Here is a 25,007-nt window from a genome sequence, read left to right on the forward strand (position 1 = left end):
TCTGTAACAATGTTTGTTAATTCCATTTTCACAAAAAAGCACTTAATCACCAATCTCCCAGAATCATATGGTTTGGGGGAATTATAATGAGCCCTTGTGAATGAGCATGGCTTTTCGATTCCGAATAAGGACACCAAAACCATTTTACAAAATCTGCTGGAACTGAATACATCTTACTGTATTTTTCTGTGAAATTATATTTCTTTTTGTATACAATGTGGAAATGTTGGTCTTGGTTTTCTGTTGGCAGATATAGTTGAGTTGTTCTTTGCTGTATTTGCTTAGATGAGGATTATCTGAGTTGAGCTTCTCACAGAGCTCCTTTATGTAGCTGCTCACGGGGTTGACATGTGTTAATGAGAGAGCTTTGAGGGACTAAATTGTAATTATGGATCAGTGGAAGCAGATTTTTCTGGTTTTTACTTTCTATTTAATTTACCAGTCAGTCTTTATCAGGTAGCTCATCTGGGGACAATGTTGGTTATGCATTTGTGCAGATTAAACAGAAAAAAAATCTATAGAAATAATCATTAAAGCTCTTTAATATGTTACAGTTGAGGTTAAAAGTTTACACACACCTTGCAGAATCTGCGAAATGTGAATTATTTTCCCAAAATAAGAGGGATCATACAAAATGCATGTTATTTTTATTCACTGACCTGAATAAGATACTTCACATTAAAAAGATGTTTACATATAGTCCACAAGAGAAAATAATAGTTACATTTATTAAAACGACCCTGTTCAAAGTTTACATATACTGTGTTGTTACCTGAATAATCCACAGCTGTTTTTTTTTTTGTTTGTTTTTTTTTGTGATAGTTGTTTGTGGGTCTCTTGTTTGTCCTGCATCGTTTTTCCTTGTGAAGCATCAGTGAGCGTTTGAACCTTCTGTAATAGTTGCATATGTGTCCCTCAGTGTGAAAAGATGGATCTCAAAATCATACAGTCATTGTTGGAAAGGGTTCAAATACACAAAAATGCTGGAAAACCAAGGAATTTGTGGGACCTGAAGGACTTTTCTGAAGAACAGCAGGCAGTTTAACTGTTCAGGACAAACAAGGGACTCATGAACAACTATCACTAAAAAAACAGTTATGAATCATTCAAGTAACAACAATGTTAAGAATCAAGGGGATGTAAACTTTTGAACGGGGTCATTTTTATACCTTTAATTATTATTTTCTCTTGTGGATTATATGTAAACGTATTTTATATGAAATATCTTATTCAGGTCAGTACTAAATAAAAAATATCATGCATTCTGTATGATCTCTCTTATTTTGGAAAAATTATTAACATTTTTGCAGATTCTGCAAGGTGTATGTAAACTTTTGACCTCAACTGTAAAATGTAATTTCTCTTAAAAAAAAAATGCTTTATTTTTTAATTCTTTTGCTCAGCATACCATATTTATTTGTCTTATATCATATAAAAATATAAATATACACAAAAGTTTTTTGCCTAAAATATAATTTCTAATAATATTGTTTGTGCAGTTTCAGAGAGTGGTTTAGGTGACTCTGCAGCTTCACCTTCCACATGGGAAATTCCACATGTGTGTTTCCATGACTAAACCCTTTAGGATTTGAGAGAATTGAAGCTCAAAAATGCCTAAATCCAAAGATGTCAAAAGCTGTCGACAGATGTCTAAACACAAATCTCATATGTACTTGGAACAGAGCCAGATTATGTTTCAGCGATACTGCTCTTTGTGAATGAGAGCGCTTGTACTTAATTTGATTTATGAGACAGTTTTATAGAACAGTTTTATAAAAACTCAGTTACAAGTCTTCAGTAAGGACTTGAGGCACTGGTATCTTTCATATGATTCCTATCCTTCCCAGTTTACCTCAACAAACAGCATTAAGAAGAAGTGTGGAGGGGCTAATGGGAGAGATTAGTATGTTGACCAATGAGGCAGATTAGAGGAGAGCCCCTCATCTCAGAGTAGGCTTTAGTTTGTGGTGTTCCAGTGGATTGGTCATGAGGTTCCAGCAGGATTATCTTCAGCAGTGGTCATGGGACTCTGAGACTGAGGTCCAGCACACGTGGTCCAGACCTCTGCTCCATAAATGAAGGCCACAGGCAGTTGAGGGCAGGCTGGGGGAAGATAAGCTTCATGATAAGCTTTTTGTATTTTTCTCAATCTTCAAGGGTAAGTGCCTGTCTAGCAAGTCAGTTTGTGCTTAGATATTACATTTTCAGATATTTATTGGTGGAATATTGTCAGCTAGATCCTCCACAGCAGTATTGCTTACTTTTGATGTTGGAGCATTGAAGGAATATTTCTGTAAATGCCCTTGTGTTACACAAATAACATTAGGATGATTGTGTAAGCTGATTAGTTTATTATACACCACAAGGCTGTTTTCATACATTATTGTCTTAAATACTGATTCATAAATACTGTGAGTGGGAAAAGTACTACTGTGTAAATATGTGACTGTGCATTGACCTAGAAGGTTTTGATGTTTTCATAATTTTAATATGTCTAAAGTGATTTCATTTACCCAGAGTGCTTTACAGCTGTTGCGAAAACCTCTAACACACCTCATATTTGTGCACTGTCTATATAGGTAACCTATATATATAATCACAATCTTCTTACAATTTGTGTTGTTTTCCATGTTGTTAGTCAGAGATAATTTAATAAACAGATAAGCTGCTGAACAGCTTGTTCTTTTTTGTAGCTACGGAAAAATTTAAGTAATGGATTACAAAAGAGATTTAGGAAATGTTTTGACATTCCACTTTAAATGGCTGAGACTGAGTGAACTGAATTCTCAAGTTTTACACAAGTTTTGTGTCTTTCAGGTTCAGAGGGCTTGGATTGAAAGGACATTTCTAAAAAGGGAGTGCATTCACATATTTCCCAGCAAAGAGCCCAACAAGTGAGTAATAGTGTTGTTATTGTTAACTAAAACTAAAGAGAAATGTTGCATTGGCAGCTTATAGATATAAAATAAGTATACGTTGAAATACTAAAATTGCTAAAACTAAAGAAAAAACGGAAAAAAAAAATTACTAAAACTAATATTAAAATTAGTGATGCACTAAAACCACTTTTTCCAGTACTCGCCCGATACCAATGCTTTTCTTTTTGGTACTTGCTGATACCGATATTTCTAAATTTACATACATTTTTTAAAATATTGGGTACAGAAACCAAAAGAACATGTATAATGTTAGTTGGTTGACTTCATTTATCAAATAGATACAGTCAAACCAGAAATTATTCAGGCACCTTCAACACATTATCACAGTATATTTGCTATAGATTAAAAAATGGCAAGAACTCAGAGTTAAACTGTGTCAGAACAAATTCATCTTGATAATGTCAGATAACTTTGATAGAAAGGTACTGGATTACTAATCAACCAAAAATTATTCAGACAACTGTTAGTATAACAATATTTACACAGCTACTTTGTCTGACAACCCTTAGCCTCAATGACAGCCTGTAGTCTGTCAGCCAGGTTCATGCAAACCCAAACTTAATTTTTTTCCCAGATTCTATTTGAAAATTTTTTGGTTCCAGTTTTTAATCAGTTTTTACTGGTAATCCACTGTATTAAGATTTTCTCATTTTTAGACATAATATGTCACAGTTTACTTTATTTTGCTATCCTGACTTATATAAATGAACTATAGTGTCCTGCACACACTAGTAAAAAAATATAAAAAATTATATCTAGTGTCTGAATAATTTTTGGTTTGTATATCCTTCAGTTATTTTCACACCTATTAAAATGTATTTTGTACTTTTGTTATTTTCACTGTTCATTTTTTTTTTTTGCTACATTAAAGTGTCTCAGTACTGTAATCATGCATTTTGTTGTAATAATGCAGGGAACCACTCATTATAAATCTCCTAACCTAACTAATACACTTTCAAAAAATATAAGTTGCGTTTTTTTCATCTGAAACGTACTGCGATTTATAATCAAATGACTCATATAATGCAGAAACACTCATGAAGCAAGCAAAACATGAGAAATCTGCGCACGTATTTGTATTGGTGTAGAATGAAAGGGACGAGTACAATACAGCCTAGCGCATTTCACAGTTCATTAAAACAAAACTAAAATGAAAGCATCGTTCTGCTTAGTGCAAAATTATAAATCCATAAACATGCTTGTTCATTTAGCACTCAAGAGAGGTTATTTAAACTTGTAGAAATTCACCCAAAAATGAAAATTCTGTCATTAATTACTCACCCTCATGTCATTCCAAACCCCTAAGACCTTTGTTTATCTTCGCAATCCGAGAGCTTTCTGACCCTTCATAGACAGCAATGCAACTGTTACATTTAAGGCCCAGAAAGTTAGTAAGGTTAGAAAGTTAGTATTTTTTTAAAAAGAAATTGTTGAATACATTTGTTATTATTGTTTTCTTTGCGCACAAAAAGTATTCTCATAGCTTCGTAACATTATGGTTAAACCACTGATGTCCTTACTACCTTTCTGGACCTTGAACGACTCTCGGATTTCATCAAACATATCTTAATTTGTGTTCTGAAGATGAACAAAGGTCTTACAGGTTTGGAACGACATGAGGGTGAATAATTAATGACAGAATTTTCCATTCTGGTTGAACTATCTCTTTAGTGAGGTATGCTATTGCAGTTAATGGTGGCTTTTTCTTTTTTGCTGACTGTTTTAGGTGTAGTTGCGGTCAGCTGGTAAACCAACATGTGGCTATTCTTCCTGGTTCCACCAATAAGAGCACAGAGGAAGGCCAGGGGGTGCAGTATGAGCCTCCACAAGAGAAATGGTCGGTTGCTAAGCACACACAAGCCACACCCACTGATGCATACGGCATTGTTGAATTCCAGGGAGGAGGTCATATCAACAAGGCCATGGTATTTTGTGATTCATGTGATTTTCACTACACTACACAATTAAAAATTGTCCTGAACATTTGTTCCATAAAAGTCATATAATTTTCTTCTCCACTCCTCCTTGTTTATCATCAGTATATCCGTGTATCCTATGATACGAAGCCTGATAACCTTCTGCATCTGATGGTGAAAGACTGGCAGCTGGAGCTTCCCACCCTGCTGATCTCTGTGCATGGAGGCCTGCAGAACTTCGACTTGCAGCCCAAACTCAAGCAAGTGTTTGGAAAGGGCCTGATAAAAGCAGCAGTTACCACTGGGGCCTGGATCTTCACTGGAGGAGTTAGTACAGGTGGGGTTTTGTCAACACAAAGAAGTGCAGCACGAAAATAAGAAGGTCAGGTCATGGTGTGACCTAACTGACTTAACTCAATTAAATGGTCATCTGTTCCTGTTTCAGATGCTGAATCATCTGCTTTCCTGTTGAGCAAGAAACTGTGAATGACTCCACCACATGACACACTGATAATTAAAGGTTTATTCCCTCTTGTCACATTACACAGGAGTGATTCGGCATGTAGGAGATGCGCTGAAAGACCACTCCTCCAAGTCCCGTGGGAAAGTTTGTGCCATCGGAATTGCACCATGGGGTATTGTGGAAAATAAAGAGGATCTGATCGGACGAGACGTAAGCCATTTGTTTCATTGCACAGGAAAGAATGTACTTGTTTTGATCAACATAAGTGGATGTTTGAGGTTTGGCTTCTGTAAGGTTTTTCAGCGATGTATCACCATTTTGTCTGCGTTTTTTGCTTGGACCAGGTGACGCGCCCCTACCAAACCATGTCCAACCCTCTCAGCAAACTTTCTGTACTTAACAACAGCCATTCCCACTTCATTCTGGCTGACAACGGCACCCACGGAAAGTATGGCGCAGAAGTCAGACTGCGCAGGCAGCTGGAAAAACACATCTCTCTGCAGAAGATCAACACACGTAAGAGAACTTTTAGTAGCTCTTTAAACAATTTTAATGAAACACATTGTCAAAACACTTTTGGAGTCCATGAATGTTGGTCTAGTGATGGAAAGCCCAGTCTGTGACCTCCTGGGTTTCCCTTTGTCATCCTATGCCTGGAGTTCCCAATGAGGCTGGGACAGCAAAGGGAGGTCCAGATGTCATCCCATACTGCAGTCAAAACAACCACTGTAATCATGCCCAGAAGCACATTTTCATGTCTAATCACTGTGCATATTTGTACATGAGTATGTTTTATATGTATGTGTTTGTACAGGTCTGGGTCAGGGGGTCCCATTGGTGTGTCTAATTCTTGAAGGAGGGCCGAATGTAATCTCCATTGTGTTGGAGAGTCTGCGTGAGGACCCTCCTGTACCCGTGGTTGTGTGCGACGGCAGCGGACGAGCATCAGATATCATATCATTCGCTCACAAGTACTCAGAGGAGGATGGGTGAGGAAAATATTCATGATGATTCAGTAACTATTAATGAATTTTAAAGGTGCAGTTCTTCAAATGTTTTATTTTTTAAGGCAAATTCACTACATAAAAGGAGAAAAATAAAGTTTTTACTGATAGGTTATTGTGCTGTCTGAAAAAAAAAAAACTGATTTATGACCCTGGACCACAAAACCAGTCATAAGGGTATGATGTGATATAGTATGTTATCATATGACAATATCTTTTTCAACTGTTTGAAAATCTGGAATTTGAGGGTGTAAAAAAATCTAAATATTGAGAAAAAAGAAAGTTGTCTTAGCAATACATAATACTATTAAAAAATTAAGCTTTGGTAGGAAATTTACAAAATATCTTAATGGAATATGATCTTTACTTAATATCCTAATGATTTTTGGCTTAAAAAAAATCTTCAATTTTGACCCATAAAATGTATTTTTTACTAATGCTACAAATATAGAAGTGCTACTTAAGACTGGTTTTGTGGTCCAGGGTCACATTTGTTATATTAAAGGTCCCTTTAAACGGAATCTTGGTCTCACTGTTTCTAAAAACTCATTCTCTTGGTCTCCATTGCCTTGTTCTTGTGCAGGTTGGTTAATGACAGTGTTAGAGACCAGCTTCTAGTAACCATACAGAAGACATTCAACTACAATCGGAATCAGGCACAGCAGATTTATCTCATGGTGATGGAGTGCATGAAGAAAAGAGAGCTGGTGAGTAAAACATAGGGAATGGCAAAAAAAAAAAAAACAGATTAAAGATGACTTTGTTCAAGATTCTTGCCATAATACAAAGTACTGTTTTATATTGTGTTATACTTTATAGATATGATAATAAACATGACTGTTATTCATTTTGCCTCATGTGCCTCTTTCATATTACACATTGTTCTTAATATTTTCTCATTTTAATGTTTTGCTATTTTTTTCGGTGTTGTAATTTTAAAACAGCTCACAATTTTCACAATCGCATTTCCCTGTCATCTCACTGAGTGCTTTTGTAATATAGACATGAGGTTTAAAATGATTTCCAAAACCTGGGGACACTGAGGCAAGTTCCTCAAAACCATGTGAAGAACACATGATTTAGCTATGGGAAACTTTATTATTTGTAAACATCTTTGTACATCTTGGCTCTTCTGGGTAGCGATTTGTAGTGTATCAGATCTTACTTTTTTAAGTTTAAGATATTGAATTCATCATCGTCATCATCAAAAAAAATCACTGTTGCTGTGAATATGAATTAGCTTTAGGAGCCTTGTAAAAAGTTTGCATAATGATATATATAAATGCATGTTTTTAAAACATATTAGTACTCACTCACTGCCTCACCTCATCATCAAATCATTATGATCTCTCTATTACTTATTTATTTTCTTTCAACATACACACACAGATCAAATACACAAGTCTTTTCTGTCCAACCATGATAATTAAAAACACTTGTGTAAACATTAATAAACAAATACTATAATTGTTTATTTCATGCTTTATCATGAAGTAATCACGTACATTTCAATTTGTGCTTGTCCTTCATAGAGTTACTCTACTTCTCAATGGGTTGGGGTCAGTAAGATTATTATTAAAAAATGCAGGAATGCTTAAACATAATCAAAAGTGAAAGTAAGGACTTTACAAAAGATTTGTATTTCAAATGTTCAAACGCTGTTTTATTTTTTTTACTTTCTAAAAGAAATGTATCACTTTCCAGAAAATATTAAGCAGTCCAACTGTCTTCAGTACTAATAATAATAACTATAACAGCATATTATGATTCCTGAAGGACCATGTGACTGCTGGAAATTCAGCTTTGCCATCACATGACTAAATAAATTGTAATAATATTTCAAAATATTATTGATTTTACTGTATTTTTGATCAAAGAAATGCAGCCTTAATCAACATAACAGACATCTTCCAAAAGAAAGAACTTATCTCCAAACCTTTGAACAGTAGTGTATGTATATAATTATATTTACATCCACCTTTTTCTTTAACACGAAAGTGGGTGAGACTCCGGTTTCAACGTGCAGTAAATGATAAAACTGTTTGCACTACAAACCAGTGCACTCATTATTAAAATAATACATTCAAATAATATGGTAAGACATACCAATTTGCAATATCAAGCAGCAAAATGAGCTGTTTTGTACAGTTAATAATTGCTGGGTGCGGATTTCACAAATGGCTGCGCCCACTCTTATGAGAAGAAAAAGGTGGATTGTATGTTCTGTATACTATGTTATTACATGCATTCCACAGTTTTTACCTTTTGTGCTGTAACAGATCACAGTTTTCCGCACGGCCTCAGAGGGTCAACAGGATATTGAGATGGCCATCTTAACTGCTCTGCTGAAAGGTGAACTCTTGTTCAGACCACATGTTACACAGTGTACAATAGAGGGTTTGCACTTATGTTACGATTTGGTCATCCAGTTACCCAGATGCACGGCTATATTGGTGATACTTGAATGTAAATAACAGCATGGATTGCACAACATGCTAATTTATGCTGTTTAAACCCTGGAAAAAAAGCTGTTAAATTATATAGAGAAGTATATAGAGTATATAGAGACTTAGCAAGTAGGAAAGGGTGCAATATTTTGACAAACTAAAGTTAATAGGTGGTAAAGATACATATGAGCAGTATTCATTAACCCTTTAACTGATATCTCTACCATACGGTTGAGCTAACTTTCATCAGATAATAGGGTCAAACAAGCAATCAAGGAAGTAGGGATGAAACCATAAAGTTGTTGTGAATGGGGTAGAGGGTAAAGAACAGAATTATAACAATATTATGACCATACAGTTGATAAGTCAATAAAAAACATAGTATAGCATGTACATTGCCATACTGCTATATATATTATACAGACACTTAAGAATTTTTTTTTAACTTTGTGGACCCTGAAGATTATGAGATGTATCCAAGAGACTAAAAAGTTAAAGGAATGTTTATTATTGCAAAATATCTCATGAAATATTTCTCTGAATTTAAAACGATATTTACCATGGACTGACATCTCAACCTATGGTAGAGTTTTATAAAAAACATAAATTTTAAAAAAGTGCTTGAGGCTATTAGATGTCTACTAACAAGAATTTTAAGTTAAATAATTTTTTTATTAGCTCATTTTAGGGGTGAAAGTTAAAGGGTTAAGATATTAGCCTAATATTTCACCTACCTGACTGGAAATGAAAAGAACAAATACAAATGTTGTCAAGATACTTGCCCTGGAAATCACTGTTCAGTTTGGCCAACCACAAACGCATTTGTTCCTCAGACAGTCTTTTGCACTCTTCTCCTTTTTTTGCTATAACCTTTGGCAGTCTGTAGTACTCCAAATGTTTTTCCCAGTCCGACTGATTAGTACAGCCCAAAACATGGCAATAATGGACCATTTTCAGAAGCAAAATGTGCAAGTTTCATTTGGTTCAGTGGCATTGTTTACACTCAGTGCCCCCAAAATGGCCGATTGATGATGTGTCGTGAAAACACTCTATAGGACCAGTTCTGAATATTGCAATGTAACATCTCTGAAAAGTAATTTTTTCAGAATATTAATATTTCGCAGTTCAAAAATATTTTAATGCAGTTTTCTTTCTTATTCCATTAACACTCTTTGGGTTTTTCAGGCACAAATGCCTCAGCTCCAGACCAGCTGAGCTTGGCTTTGGCCTGGAACCGGGTGGATATTGCTCGTAGTCAGATCTTCGTTCATGGACAACACTGGCCTGTAGGTGATACCATGCAAAGCTGGGTTAATGGGAACATAGCACACAGATTACCTGCAGAGACTCAGATATATATTATAGTATTTGTATTCAGTATTATAATTTTTTTTTTTAAATACATATCTTTTTCATCAGCCTGCTGGGTCCCTGCCCACCTCATCCACGAGCCAGCAGGATAAACCAAAGAGCCCCATCGCCACTCGTCCCAGCAAGGGTAAACCTGCCAGGGCCAAGAAGGGCAAAGGTGCCAAATCCAAACCTGAGCCTCCGGAGGAGACTGATCCTAGAAAACTAGAGCTGCTTAGCTGGGTAAGATTTATTCTTTAGTAATCTTGTGTAAGTGAGCATTTTCAGAATACACTGAATGTATTCTGTGTATATATTTTAATTAAAGTAATTCTGTTTATATGTGTGTGTGTGTGTGTGTGTGTGTGTGTGTATGTATGTTCTCACTGGTCAATTAAATTTCATGTTTGTGTGTATGTTGATGTGTAAAATAGGTTAATTCTCTGGAGCAGGCCATGATGGATGCACTCGTGCTTGACAGAGTGGATTTTGTGAAGCTCCTTATTGAAAATGGCGTCAACATCCACCATTTCCTGACGATCCCGCGGCTGGAAGAGCTCTATAACACAGTTGGCACATAATCATACATTTATGGAATATTAGAGGGTCAAGTAGCTGCGTTTTAGCGATTTATGCTTTAATGATACAACCAATGGCAAATGTGACCCATGTGTCAAGTCAAGTCAAGTCACCTTTATTTATATAGCGCTTTTAACAATACAGATTGTGTCCAGTTATTAGAGCTTTCACTGTTGTCCCCTCCTCTCTTTCCATGCAGTTTGGTTGAAAATGTCATTTGTGTGTTCAGTATTATCCATTATCATATCATATAACGTAATCTGTTGTTGAGGAGAAAGCACTTAGCCCACAAACATCTGTGTGTTTTACAGAAGATGGCTTTTTGCTGAATTGTGTATATGGTTTTATGATTTTTTTTTTCTTTCAGAAATTAGGGCCGACGAACACACTGCATTTTGTGGTCAGAGATGTAAAAAAGGTAAAGTTCATTATTAATAATTTGTGCTATGGTCTTTCTTGTTTTTGAGATTATTATAATGAGTTAAAACATACACTGGGTTTTTTGTCATTTTATGGCCTATTGTTCTAAAGAATAAGACTTTAATCTTAACAGTGTGTGAATGCAAGTGTGAGTTTCAATTTGTTCATGTGTGTTTGATTATAAGAGGACTGCATGAATAGTTTTGCTTCAGCAGTTAAGACCAAGTTATTTTATGGAGTTATGATTGTTTTCTCCAGGGAAACCTACCGCCAGATTACCAGATCACACTGATTGACATTGGCCTGGTTCTGGAGTACCTCATGGGAGGAGCGTATCGGTGTCACTATACTAGGAAAAGTTTCCGCACACTCTATAATAACCTCTATGGACTGAAAAGAGTGAGTTACCACCTTATACCCTTATATATTCATGCATTTCTGAAAATACAAAGTCATTTTTTTCCCCCTGAAACACATTATACAACAGCTTAACACAACAGCTTAGTTTATTAATAATATCATAGTGACCAACCAAGATTTTTCCAGTGGCTGGAAAACTTCAATATTAAGAGCAGAAATATGAAATATTTTAAGGTAAAATTGTAAAGCCAAAATGACTGACTTATAACTAATTAGATAACTAATAATAGTAGCTTTTGACAAATAATAATAAAAAATAAAATCAACTAATTATTTTCCAATGTGTCTTTAAATAAGTAAATATGCTCACATACATGTCTAATTCTTTCTTTTTCTATTCTCTTTTAGCCTAAAGCTTTGAAACTCCTGGGTATGGAGGTAAGCCACTAAAACATTTAAAATAAAAAATGGCAGGATTTTTTAATACCAGTCAAATGTTTTTGAACAGTTAGATTTTGAATGTTTTTAGTCTCTTCTGCTCACCAAGCCTGCATTTATTTGATCCAAATTACAGCAAAAGCAGAAATATTGTGAATATTTTTGCTACTTAAAATAACTGTTTTCTATTTTAATATAATTTTAAAATATAATTTATTCCTGTGATCAAAGCTAAATTTTCAGCATCATTACTCCTGTCTTAAGTGTCACATGATCCTTAAGAAATCATCTAATATGCTGATTTGCTGTTCAAGAAACATTTATTATTATTATTATTATTAGCAAATATTATTATTATTATTTATAGCAATATTTCAGGATTCTTTCAGGATTCTTTGATTAATAGAAAGATCCAAAGATCAGCATTTATCTGAAATAAAAAAACCTGTGTAACATTACACGCTATATATATATATATATATATATATTTTTTTTTATTATTATTATTAATTCCTAAATTTAGCAAGGATGCTTTAAATCAATCAAAAGTAATGATAAAGACATTTATAATGTTACAAAAGATTTCTGTTGCAGACAATTCTTATTATTCATCGAAGAAACCTGAAACTACTAATACACTACTAATAAATGTTTTTGAGCAGCAAATCTGAATATCAAAATGGTTTCTGAAGGATCATGTGACTGGAGTAATGATGCTAAAAATTCAGCTTTGAAAACACATAATAATATAAATTACATTTTAAAATATATTCAAATAGAAAACAGTTATTTTAAATAGTAAAAATATGTCTAATTTTTACTGTTTTTTGTTGTACTTTGGTTTAAATAAATGCAGGCTTGTTGAGCAGAAGAGACTTATTTAAAAAGACACTAAAAAACTTTTGACTGGTAGATTATGTTATGTATTCAGTACCAGAAATATGTATATACTCTCACACACAAAAGAAATCCGACTGTTAGCTAAAACGTGTAGTATTTACAGAGACACAATCACTTCGTTTTGTTTTTGATAGGACGATGACCCTAGACCTAAAGGCAAAAAGAAGATGAAGAAGAAGAAAGAGGAAGAAATCGACATCGACGTTGATGACCCCGAGGTCAGTCGATTCCAGTACCCGTTCCATGAGCTGATGGTGTGGGCTGTTCTCTTGAAGCGCCAAAAGATGGCGCTCTTTCTGTGGCAGAGGGGAGAAGAGGCCATGGCGAAAGCTCTGGTGGCATGTAAACTCTACAAAGCGATGGCGCACGAATCTTCACGGAGTGAACTAGTGGACGACATCTCGCAGGATCTGGATAATAATTCAAAGTGAGCAATTATTACATTATTAGGTAGTATTAGGTTGCATGTGACTGAATAGACTATACTTTAAGCAGGGCTGCCAACTTTTGAGTTCAGCTTGGAGTGAGAATTCCCACAGCAGTGTCTTTAGGGGGGTCCGGGGGCATGCTCCCCCGTAAGAATTTTTTTTACATTTTACAGTTAAATTCATGTATCTGGTGCATTTTGAGAGTCCACAATTCAGAGCTCCTAAACAGTTTCAGTATGAAAACTAAACAAAGAAAAAAGCTGGTGAATTGACTTGATCTTGAGGTTTAAAGGGGACTTAATCCTCTTTTTAGTTGTGATATAGTGTCTTAGTCTAAATTAGAATAAAAAATAATTTGAAAAAAGAATAATGATAATAATAATAATAATAATAATAATTTTATAGTATTATTCCAAAGACAGTAATATTGGAAAACAATTCTGTAAAGTAAATAAAAATGAGTATTTCACCAGTATGTTATTTTCTCTTATTCTACAGTAGGGGAATTACAATACTTTTGTTGTAATTTCTACACTTAAAAGCAGGGCCTAAAACTTTTTGCCATATCTGCCATTTTATTCATGATACAAACAACATTTTTTGGTGATTTGAGAGAATTTACCAGCCATAAATGTTTTTTTTTCTGGCAATGAAACTGTTTTTGCAGTTAAAAAAAATAATAATAAATTGAAAATTAGAACTAAACATTGCATTTTAAATCATGATACAAAAAAGGTGCTACACACATGTTCGCATGAGCAGTTTTTTTATTAAAATTTGGTCTGACTTCAGCATTGTGAAATTATTTGTTATTTTTTAATATATTTATAAAAATGTCATACTGTGTTTTTATCATAAAATTATGTAAAATAACTGTTGCAGTGCTGTAAAACTATTTACTTTTCTTGTTGAGTTAAAAAGTTATGTGCAGTAAAAGAATTCTTAGATTTAGTGATTATAAATAATTGCAACTGCATTTAAAAAAATATATTTTGACACGAAAATTAAAATATTTTTCTGTAGTCTGCTGTTCTGAGAAATTATATTTTTATCCTTAATTCATGAGGGATTTATCACTCCCGAAATTCTGCTTCTTGTACCAGGTATACAGCTGTTAGCAGGACGAAAAACAAAACTTTTATTCAAATTCTAAACGGATTATACGTAGCCTTGGAGTGCGCAATAGCCCTTTCTTGATAATCACTAAAACGTGTCGCTTCAGTTAATCGCAAAAGTCATTTTATTATCAATGAACCGCTTATTTGCAGTGAGAATTCACAAGTACAATCTGGCGTTTAGAGGTGAGTGAATTCAGAACGCAATGGCCAATCACAGGCGTTCTAGATCAACATAAATGTCTGTGATTGGCTACATTGCTCAGCGCTACGAAAACACGTCTTTTGGCGATTTCCAGAGCACAAACACAAATACGCACAGGAGCTTTTGCCAAATCTGTTTAGCCAATATCTTATTATTACAGTTTTAACTGAGGGTGCTTTTGACTGCGTGAGAAAATGGATGTGTGGCGTGAGAGCGTGTGAAAAGTGTCAATTGCGTGAGTCTCACGCTGAATGCGTGAGAGTTGGCAGCCCTGCTTTAAGATATCAAGTCGCAGTGTCACCTCTCATAAACCCTCTCTCTTCTTCTCCCTCTCACACTAGGGAATTTGGTCAGTTAGCCTATGAGCTGCTAGATCAGTCATACAAGCATGATGAACAGGTGGCCATGAAGCTGTTGACGTATGAGTTGAAGAACTGGAGTAACTCCACCTGTCTGAAACTGGCTGTAGCTGCCAAACACAGAGACTTTATAGCTCACACATGCAGCCAAATGCTGCTCACTGACATGTGGATGGGCTGCCTGCGGGTGGGCAAGAGCAATGGACTCAAGGTCTGCAATACAAAATATTAATTAATAAAATTAAACGCAGTACATTTATATGTCACTGACTAACTATATCACTAAATATTATATATATATATATATATATATATCAACATTTCTGTCATTTCATATCATTTCCAGGTAATCGTTGGAATCATCTTTCCTCCAGCTATTCTTCTGCTAGACTTCCGAACTGGAGATGATCTGTCTTACCAAAACTCCAAAGAGAAAGAAGAGCTCAAAGACAAGGAGGATGACAACAAATCTGGCAAGGTAAAAAATATGTACACTACCAGTCAAAAGTTTTTGAACAGTAGCCCCTGGTTTCACAGACAAGGCTTAAACCTAGCCCCAGACTAAAAGTAAGTTTGAGCTGTTTCAAGCGAAAGAAGATTGCACTGACTAATCTTAAAATATATCAGTGCCTTTGTTTTGTCTCAAGATGGACACCAGTAATGTTTTTTTTCTAAGGCACGTTTATAAAAATTCCTTAAATGAACTATGGCCTAATCCTGCCTTAGTTTAAGCTCTGTCTGTGAAACTAGGCCTATGTTTTTTATGTTTTTTAAAGAAGTCTCTTCTGCTCACCAAGCCTGCATTTATTTGATTGATTCAAAGTATAACAAAAACAGTAACATTTTGAAATAATCAAACCATTTAAAAATGTTCTATTTGAATATATTTTAAAATGTACTTTATTCCTGTGATTTCAAAGCTGCTTCCTTTACATCATTACTCCAGTCACATGATCCTATGATTCTAATATTCGGATTTGCTGCTCAAAAAACATGTATTATTATTATGATGAAAACAGCTGAGTAGAGTAGAATTTTTAAACAGTTAAAATATTTTTAAAAATGTATATGCTAAAGTGGCTTCTTCCCTTTTTTAATGGATCTTTATGAGGTTAAAGTGGGTATTTATTTTCAGGATGGCACTGTGAGCATGGACGGAACATCTAAGAAAGGTGATGAGGAAGATGGTAAAAAGAAACAGAAACGAGTGCCTGTTGGGAAGAAGATTTACTATTTCTATAACGCTCCGTTTACTAAGTTCTGGTTCAATACGGTATGTAATACTTAAAAAGACACATCAAAGTCAAACGCATCTTAAAAAAAAATCACACATTTGTCAAATTATAAACTGCTAAAACATCATTATTACATATCTACTTAGACCGCCTACCTGGTATATCTGATGCTGTATAATTACATCATCCTGGTGAAAATGGAGAGATGGCCATCGTTGCAAGAATGGATCGTCATCTCCTACATCATCACTCTTGGACTGGAGAAAGTTAGACAGGTGAAGTACACAAAACAAAAATGTGTTGCTATATTGTTATATTCGTGTGTTTTTCCTTTATTAGACACATGTGCTTGTGTGTAGATCCTGATGTCAGAGCCAGGAAAGCTGAAGCAGAAGATAAACGTATGGCTTGAGGAGTACTGGAATATCACTGACCTGGCTGCCATCACCACGTTCCTCATGGGACTGTTACTGCGATTGCAGAATGAGCCTTACATGGGCTACGGACGCGTCATTTACTGTGTAGACATCATCTTCTGGTATATTCGTGTCCTTGACATCTTTGGAGTTAACAAGTATTTGGGACCATATGTCATGATGATTGGTAAAATGGTAAGAACTAACAGAAAAGCTTATATTAATGGCTCTAAAGCTTTTCTCTTTTCTGAACAATAATTATATATTTATTTGTGTGTGCACAGATGATTGACATGCTGTACTTTGTGGTGATCATGCTGGTGGTTCTCATGAGTTTTGGCGTGGCACGTCAGGCCATCCTGCACCCGGACGAGGAGCCGACGTGGCGCTTGGCGAGGAATATTTTCTACATGCCCTACTGGATGATCTATGGAGAAGTGTTTGCTGACTCGATAGACCGTAAGACTAGAATTCATAGTAAGATTCTGTTTCCTGATTCATGTGTGGATGATCCGTCTTGTCTCATTCCACCCTTTCTGTGTCTGTGAACTATACAGAAAGATTTGTGTATCATCATCTCCTGATCATGTGACCATTCACACTGCCATGACATTCACCCTCTACTCTGAAACGTGTGATGGACTGAGTGTGACAGTGCTGGTCTTTCCCTGCCCCACTTGTGAGTTTCAGGTGTTTAAGTCTTGTTGCTGTTTATAGTGGCATATTTTTCACGTTTACACTTCTGCTCTAGCTTTGTACAGCTCTGGTATTTTTGATGTCGTAGTACTACCATTGTTGCCTTGCTTGGTTAAATGTCTGTATTCTTCTAATTTGTGAGCAGCTAAATGAATAAATATATACATCAGGGTCATTTTTTACATTTGTGAGGGCAATTTTTATATAATAAGGGTCTTTATTGTCAAACACTTAAATTTACCTAATTACTTTAATCAGTATTTAAAACTGTTGCCAATAACAACAGACTGTTTAAACAGGACTTCATAGGGCTGCAATATTATGACAAAAATCATTATTGTAAATTATTGCTCTTTATATTATAATAATGATTATTAATAATGATATAGAAACAATATAATACATTCTGTTTCGTTTTGGGCATGTCACATTCTGGCATCGCAAGACAAACATGTCGGTCCATGATGTTAGCCAGGCCTCTCACAAGCTATGCAAAAACTCACATTATAATCACTGAAGCTAGAAAAGTAATCTCTTATTGACATCATGAATAAAATTAATATTTACATCATATCTGCACTATGTTGTTTATGACGAGGGGATTCACGAGCGTGCACATTCATCAACAAGTTCAACAGAAATGCGTTTGATTGGCTATTTATTTAGCTACTAATTTAATTTTAAAATTAAAAATATAATTTAAAAAATTAAAAAATTATGTTTTTAATGATAATATAGAACAAATAAAAAATACAGTTCAGGTCAAACGTTTACAGAATCTGCAAAATGTTAGTTTTACCAAAATAAGAGGGATCATACAAAATGCATTTTTTTATTTAGTACTGACCTGAATAAGATATTTCACATAAAAGACGTTTACATATAGTCCACAAAATAAAATAATAGTTGAATTTATAAAAATGACTCTGTTCAAATAAAAGTTTAAAGATTCTTAATACTGTGTTGTTACCTGAGTGATCCACAGGTTTTTTTTTTTTGTTTTTTTTTTTGTTTAGTGATAGTTGTTCATTAATCCCTTGTTTGTCCTGAACGGTTAAACTGCCTGCTGTTATTCAGAAATATCCTTCAGGTCTCAGCATTTTTGAGATTTTGAGAACAATCTTTTCACACCGAGGAAAACTGAGGGACTCATATGCAACCTACAGAAGGTTTAAATGCTCACTGATGCTCCAGAAGGAAAAACAATGCGTTAAGAGCCAGGGGTATAAACTTTTTTTATTTACTACTGCGCTTCAGAAGCTACAGAAGGTAATAACATGTTTTCCAGAAGACAATATAAGTCAAATTTACCCTGATCTTCAAATTAATGCATTGTGTTTCCTTCTGAAGCATCAGTAAGCGTTTTGGAAAGTTTCATTGTTAAAAAGGGTTCAAATACACAAAAATGCTAAAAAAACCAAAGAATTTGTGGGACCTGAAGGATTTTTCTGAAGAACAGCAGGCAGTTTAACTGTTCAGGACAAACAAGGGATCACTAAACAAAAAAACAGCTGTGGATCATTCAGGTGGACTATATGTAAACACCTTTTATGTGAAATATCTTATTCAGGTCAGTACTAAATAAAAAATTACATGCATTTTGCATAACCCCTCTTTTTTTGGTAAAATAAATAACATTTTGCAGATTCTGCAAGGTGTATGTAAAAATTTTGACCTCAACTGTACATGGTAGTTGTACAAAAATATGTGAAAGTTGCTATTATTAAAGAAAGCACAACTTATTGTACAAACCTACAATATTGTTTGAAAGTCTAGGGTCAGTTTTTCATGCTGTTGATATAAGTCTCTTAGACTCACAGGGGCATTTATTTGATAAAATACAGTAAAAATAGTACTATTGGGAAATACTCATTTTAAATTATTTGTTGAAATCTTTTTGTCTTTACTGTCATTTAATGCATCCTTACTGAAATAAAAGTATCATCATTCTGACCCTAGAACTATTTGTCTTCACTTAAAATGTACAAACATATTTAACAATGACTATTTAAAAAATATTTAACTTCTCATAATGCACTATTTAGATGTCTGGCTGATTGTGAAATCGTAAATTGTTTAGTTTTCTATAATCTTTATCTGTGCTTTTTCTCTTTCTTTTTACATACTCTTAGTCTATGCGATGGAGATTAATCGTGAGTGTAAAATTCTTCCATTATACCCACAATTAAATGTAATTGTCAAACACTGTAGTCACGTCATGCATGAAAACCTCTCCTCTCTTATATATGGCAGCACCCTGTGGTGAAAACATGTATGATGAAGATGGAAAGAAGCTCCCTCCATGTATACCAGGGGCCTGGCTCACACCTGCCATCATGGCCTGTTACTTATTGGTAGCCAACATCCTACTGGTCAACCTGCTCATTGCTGTATTCAAGTGAGTCAAAGACTAAAGTAAAGCAATGATGAGCCATTGCACTATAGCACACTTATGTTTTTATAATTTCATTCTCAGCAGTATAACACTGAAAGAACTCTTTTTTTTTTTTTTTCTTCACAGTAACACATTCTTTGAAGTGAAATCCATCTCCAACCAAGTGTGGAAGTTTCAGCGCTACCAGCTCATCATGACTTTTCATGACAGGCCGGTGCTACCTCCTCCCCTCATCATCTTCAGCCACATATACATTGTGTTGAAGCGCCTGTGCTGCCGCTGCAGGAAGAAACAGGAAGGGGAGCTGGACGAGAGAGACCGCGGGCTGAGTTATTACTCCTGTTACTCATTTTTACGGCTTCAATGTATCAATGTTATGGTGACCTATTTTAAAACACTTGTTTTCTTTTTTCAGAGTTGACACTGAGTCCAGAGGAAATGAAGAGTCTGTATGAGTTTGAGGAACAGTGTGTGGAGGAGTACTTCAGAGAGAAGGAGGACGAGGCGCAGTCTTCCAATGATGAGCGAATCAGAATCACCTCCCAGAGGTACTAGATGAAAAACAACAGCTGCACCTGCAAATGTAATGTCAGGGCTCAACAATAAGGATTTTTTGTTGTTACGAATGAGCAATTGTTAGCAATGCATTTTTTTTCTTAAATTTCCTGTCTCAATGGAATGAAAAGTCTAGTGTGACCACCTTTATAAAACATAGATAAAAAACTTAAAGGGATAGTTCACCCAGAAATGAAGATTACTCCATGATTTACTTACCCTTAAGCCATCCTAGGTGTATATGACTTTCTTCTTTCAGATAAATACAATCAGTTATTTAAAAAAAATGTTCTGGCTCGTCCAAGCTTAATAATGGCAGTGAATGGCTGTTGAGATTTTGAAGCAAAATGAAGTGCATCCATCCATCATAAAAAGTACTCAGGGTTTAATAAAGGCCTTCTTAAAGGTGCAGTGTGTAGATTTTTGCGGCATCTAACGGTGAGGTTGTGAATTGCAACAGTCCACCGCTCACCCCTCCCTTTACAGAAGCTATGGTAGCCCACACAGGATTAAGACGTCGTCGTTTTAGGCAGCAAAGAATAATGCTTCTAATAATGCAAAGGTTTCTTTTAAAACGTAAATTAAGGAATTATATTTACTTAATCATTCACTAAAACAATGTTATTGTGAATATTACTGTTACTTGTACTGTGTTATCATTGTGTCAGTGTTTTTTCGCACGAACAACAGTGGTGAAACGCAATCTGTAGAGCAGTTTGTCCATTTAGGGTTACTGTAGAAACATAACGGCGACTTCCATGTGAGGGGACCCGCGGTGTATGTAGATATAAACTGATAATTCTAAGTTAATAAAAACATAATGGTTCATTAAGTAAGGTTTTTATACCCCCCTGAAAACATTGTTATGTATATTATATTGCACCTCTGTCTAGAGATCATCTTAAATATTACACAGGGCTTTAAGTCAAGTGTGTTAGTGTAAGAAAAATATCCATATTTAAAGAGCAGGTGGTCATATGTTTTTTTTTTTAAGTGTCCTAATATTGTGTTGGGGTCCCCTACAACAGGGCAAAATGCATCTAAGGTCAGAAAACATTTAATCATTTTAAACTGTAATTTTCTCAGAATATACATTTATACATAGGTCATTTGTCAATGATTTCGAAACGGTTCATCGAGGCAGCTTTGAGCATAATGTCTGTAAACCCCTCCCTTCCATAAGCCTACTCTGTGCTGATTGGTCAGCTGGACAAGCCTGTTGTGACTGGCACAGAGAGGAATGATTGAGCAAGTTAACGAGTGCTATATTTATACATTTAGCCCCTGGAATGCGAATTTACCAGGGGAACCCCGATAAAAAGCGTGTATTTTACACCCTGGAAAAGTGATTTTTAACAGGGGACACGCCTCGAAACTTGATTGGTCTAGTTTTGAGTAGCAGTTGGGTGGGTTTTTTTGTGAAAACTTGGCAACCCTGATGCACCTTTACATAATAATATAGTGCTCCAATCCGTTCTTGAAATAATGACTTAACACCTTATTCAAGCGAATCGTGCCCACAGCTAAAGTTTAGCTGCTACACTGTAAACACATAACAAAACAAAAATGTTGGATACGTTAGCCGTAAACAAAACTTGGTTCTCGTAAGACTAGCCTATTCTCTTCATTTCACTACACCTACATCCTACTTCATCCGCTGGAATGCCACTCTCTCGTGAACGCTTGTACGACAGTTAGCAGTTTATAAAGTTTTAAATATGGATATTTTTCTCACACAAACACATTAATTCACTTCAGAAACCTCTCAGAGCTGTGTGAAGTACTTTTTATGATGGATGGATGCACTTTATTTTGCTTCAAAATCTCAACACCCATTCACTGCCATAAAAAAGTTAGGAAGAGCCAAGACATGTTTTGAAGGATTAGTTCACCCTCAAGCCATTTTTAATGTTCATGAATTTCTTCTATCAGACAAATGTACAGATATTTTACTCACTCCCTTGTCATCCAAGACATTCATGTCTTTCTTTCTTCAGTCGTAAAAAATTGTTTTTTTGCGAAAAAATATTTCAGGAATGTTCTCCATATGGTGGACTTCTATGGTGCGTGCGAGTTTGAACTTCCAAAATGCAGTTTAAATGCAGTTTCAAAGGGCTCTAAATAATTTCGGCTGAGAAAAAAGGTCTTATCTAGCAAAACAATCACTTTTTTTTAAATGACAATTTATATACTTTTTAACCCCAAACGCTCATCTTGTCTTGCTCTGCCTGAACTCTGTTTTTTCCTGTTCAAGACAGTTAGGGTATTTTGAAAAACTCAAATCTCATTTTTTCCCTTAACTTCAAAATCTTCCTACATTGCTGTTTTACCTTTTTTGTTAAGGGTGTTTGATCTTCTTTGCAAACACTTGGTTGGTACTTCTGCAGTGATGTAGGATGCTTTTGAAATCATTTTTAAAGTTAAGGGAGAAAATGAGATGGGAGATTTTCGACATATGTTAACTGTCTTGGACCGGAAAAAACTAAGGCAGAGCAAGTCAAGACGAGTGTTTGAGGTTTAAAAGAATATAAATTGCAATTTAAAAACAAAACAATCATTTTGCTTAATAAGACCCTTCTTCCTCGGCTGCAATCGTTTACAACCGCATTTGGGATTGTCTGAAGCCACATTTTAATGCATTTTGGAAATTCAAACTCAGGGCACCATAGAAGTCCACTATATGGAGAAAATTTCTGAAATGTTTTTCTCAAAAAACATAATTCTTTACGACTGAAGAAAGAAAGACATAAGCATCTCGGATAACAAGGGGGCGAGTACATTATCTGTAAATTTTTGTTCTGGAAGTGAACTAATCCTTTAATATAACTCTTGATTATATTTGTCTGATAGAAGAAATTCATATACACCAAGGATGGCTTGAGGGTGAGTAAATCATGGGGTAATTTTATTTTTGGTTGAGCTATCCTATTAAGATTGCAGTTTTTAGAATGCCGTCATGTGTAAGACACTGCAAATAAATGCAGTGGAATGCAAAATTCGTTGAGCCCTACATTTAGAATAACTATTGAGGTTAAAGCACACAACAACCATTTAAAACTTGTTTTCACAGGGTCGAGAACATGTCCATGCGCCTAGAGGAGGTGAATGAACGAGAGCACTCCATGAAAGCCTCTCTACAGACAGTAGACCTGCGCTTGGCTCAGCTAGAGGAGTTCTCCGGGCGTATGATGCACGCACTGGAGCGGTTGGCTGGCATCGACCGTTGCGAACTAGTCCGCGCTCGATCCGCCAGCTCAATGGCTGTAGACCAATCCGGCCTGCTTCGGCGTGGTAGCATCAACAGCGCAGACGGCTACAGTTTGTACCGCTGGCACCTAGATGCCGAGGACCGTGGTGAGGAGATGTCAGGGGACAGGAAGGGCCATGCAGAGAGACGTAGCAGCATTGGCAGCAGCGACCTCCTTCTAAACCCTCAACAAGTTTCTTGCTACGGACCCACGCTGGACGTGGTGCCACTCCGGCAGAGAACACGCTCCAGCTCCAGTGTGGACATCCTCATCTCTCCTTGCGAGTCACAAGACAGAGGTGAGACTCCTCAATCACCAAAACTCAGCGTTCAGCATCCTAAAAACCCACAAGCTCTGCTAGAAGCTGGAATAGATGTAGCAGTTTCACATCATCTGGAAAGGGCGCAGTCCTTAAGGCGGTACCCAACTGAAGCTCAAAGTAACTCACTTTCGTATGAGAACAGATCCCAGAGTGGTACTTTGTACGTCTCGATGCCACAGTCGAGGTTGCGCGGTCCTGGGAATACGTGGGCTTCGGAGCCCCACGGCCTGCAGGATCAAGCAAGCAGGTCGCCAACGCTAGGTCGCTGGCCACCACGCTTTGATGACAAAGTCCATCCCTCCCCATATAGCCTATCACCCAAGACAAGCCCAAGAGAGGCCCAAGATGAAGAAGGATCTACTAAGGAGAGCAAGAGGACCAAAACGCAACAAGAGGAAAGTGAGAAGAAGACAGACACTGATCAGTCAGAGGCAAATAGCAAAAGTACTAAAACAGAGGGAGGAGAAGAGAAGAGAGAGGAGCTGACGGACTCAGATCACTTGTATGTAGCAGAGGACAGGATGTACCCCTCGCTTAGATCTAAGAGTCTGAACACTAACCCACGAAAGGTGAAGGCCACAGGGAACATCCTGGATAAACCTCGAGCTGCCAGTAGTGTGAAAGACCTGGCTGGGGCCTTTGAAGTCAACAGCAATGACTACAGACCTTCCAGAGAGAGGACAGGCACACAGACATGAGCGCTCACGCTGGGATTTGATCTGCCGTGGCTAAATCATCGCAGTAGTGCGAGCTTAAAGAAGCTGTTTTTCATTGTGTTCCAGTATGGAACACTTTGTTCTAACACTAGTTATGCTTGTGCATTGACATCTTGGCTAGCAGGCATATTTTCACACATTTATATTTATGAGGTACACTACCGTTCAAAAGTTTGGGATCATTAAGACTTGTAATGTTTTTTAATAAGTTTCTTATGCTCATCAAGGCTGCATTTATTTGATCAAAAATTCAGAAAAAGTATTAATTTCTTTCAAAAAAAGAAAGAATAAGAAATTACTGACCCCAAACTTGTATGATAGTGTATATTGTTTTATTGTTATTATATTGTTTAACTTTTTATTCATCAAAGAATCCTGAAAAAAAGACTCACAGGTTTCAAAAAATACTAAGCAGCACTGATATTAAATCAGAATATTAGAATGCTTTCTGAAAGATCATGTGACACTGAATACTAGAGTAATGATGCTAAAAATTCAGCT

At 35.9% G+C, this 25,007-nt stretch overlaps 1 protein-coding gene across 1 annotated transcript; it reads left to right on the forward strand.

The window, feature by feature from the left end:
• Positions 1 to 2,104: 2,104 nt before the first annotated feature.
• trpm1a (transient receptor potential cation channel, subfamily M, member 1a) lies at positions 2,105 to 24,759 on the forward strand. Its single transcript, XM_073836218.1, has 26 exons — positions 2,105 to 2,158; positions 2,818 to 2,894; positions 4,666 to 4,864; positions 4,979 to 5,192; positions 5,404 to 5,528; positions 5,663 to 5,834; positions 6,133 to 6,307; positions 6,906 to 7,029; positions 8,602 to 8,674; positions 9,955 to 10,055; positions 10,554 to 10,688; positions 11,066 to 11,121; positions 11,358 to 11,517; positions 11,887 to 11,916; positions 12,951 to 13,243; positions 14,906 to 15,134; positions 15,270 to 15,401; positions 16,059 to 16,196; positions 16,305 to 16,433; positions 16,518 to 16,769; positions 16,859 to 17,033; positions 19,403 to 19,423; positions 19,524 to 19,668; positions 19,792 to 19,994; positions 20,081 to 20,213; positions 23,291 to 24,759. The coding sequence occupies exons 1-26, from the start codon at positions 2,123 to 2,125 to the stop codon at positions 24,486 to 24,488; spliced, it is 4,725 nt and encodes a 1,574-aa protein (XP_073692319.1). The 5' UTR covers positions 2,105 to 2,122; the 3' UTR covers positions 24,489 to 24,759.
• Positions 24,760 to 25,007: the final 248 nt, after the last annotated feature.

Source organism: Garra rufa, chromosome 3, assembly GCF_049309525.1.
Source record: "Garra rufa chromosome 3, GarRuf1.0, whole genome shotgun sequence".
NCBI classification, from domain to species: domain Eukaryota; kingdom Metazoa; phylum Chordata; class Actinopteri; order Cypriniformes; family Cyprinidae; genus Garra; species Garra rufa.

Excerpts from the sequence above, each read along its gene's own strand:
- trpm1a (XM_073836218.1), top strand. The coding sequence starts at position 2,123 with ATGATAAGCTTTTTGTATTTTTCTCAATCTTCAAGG. Across the intron at positions 2,159-2,817 it reads ATTTTTCTCAATCTTCAAGG|GTTCAGAGGGCTTGGATTGA; the intron begins GTAAGTGCCTGT and ends TGTGTCTTTCAG. Across the intron at positions 15,135-15,269 it reads GCAAGAGCAATGGACTCAAG|GTAATCGTTGGAATCATCTT; the intron begins GTCTGCAATACA and ends TATCATTTCCAG.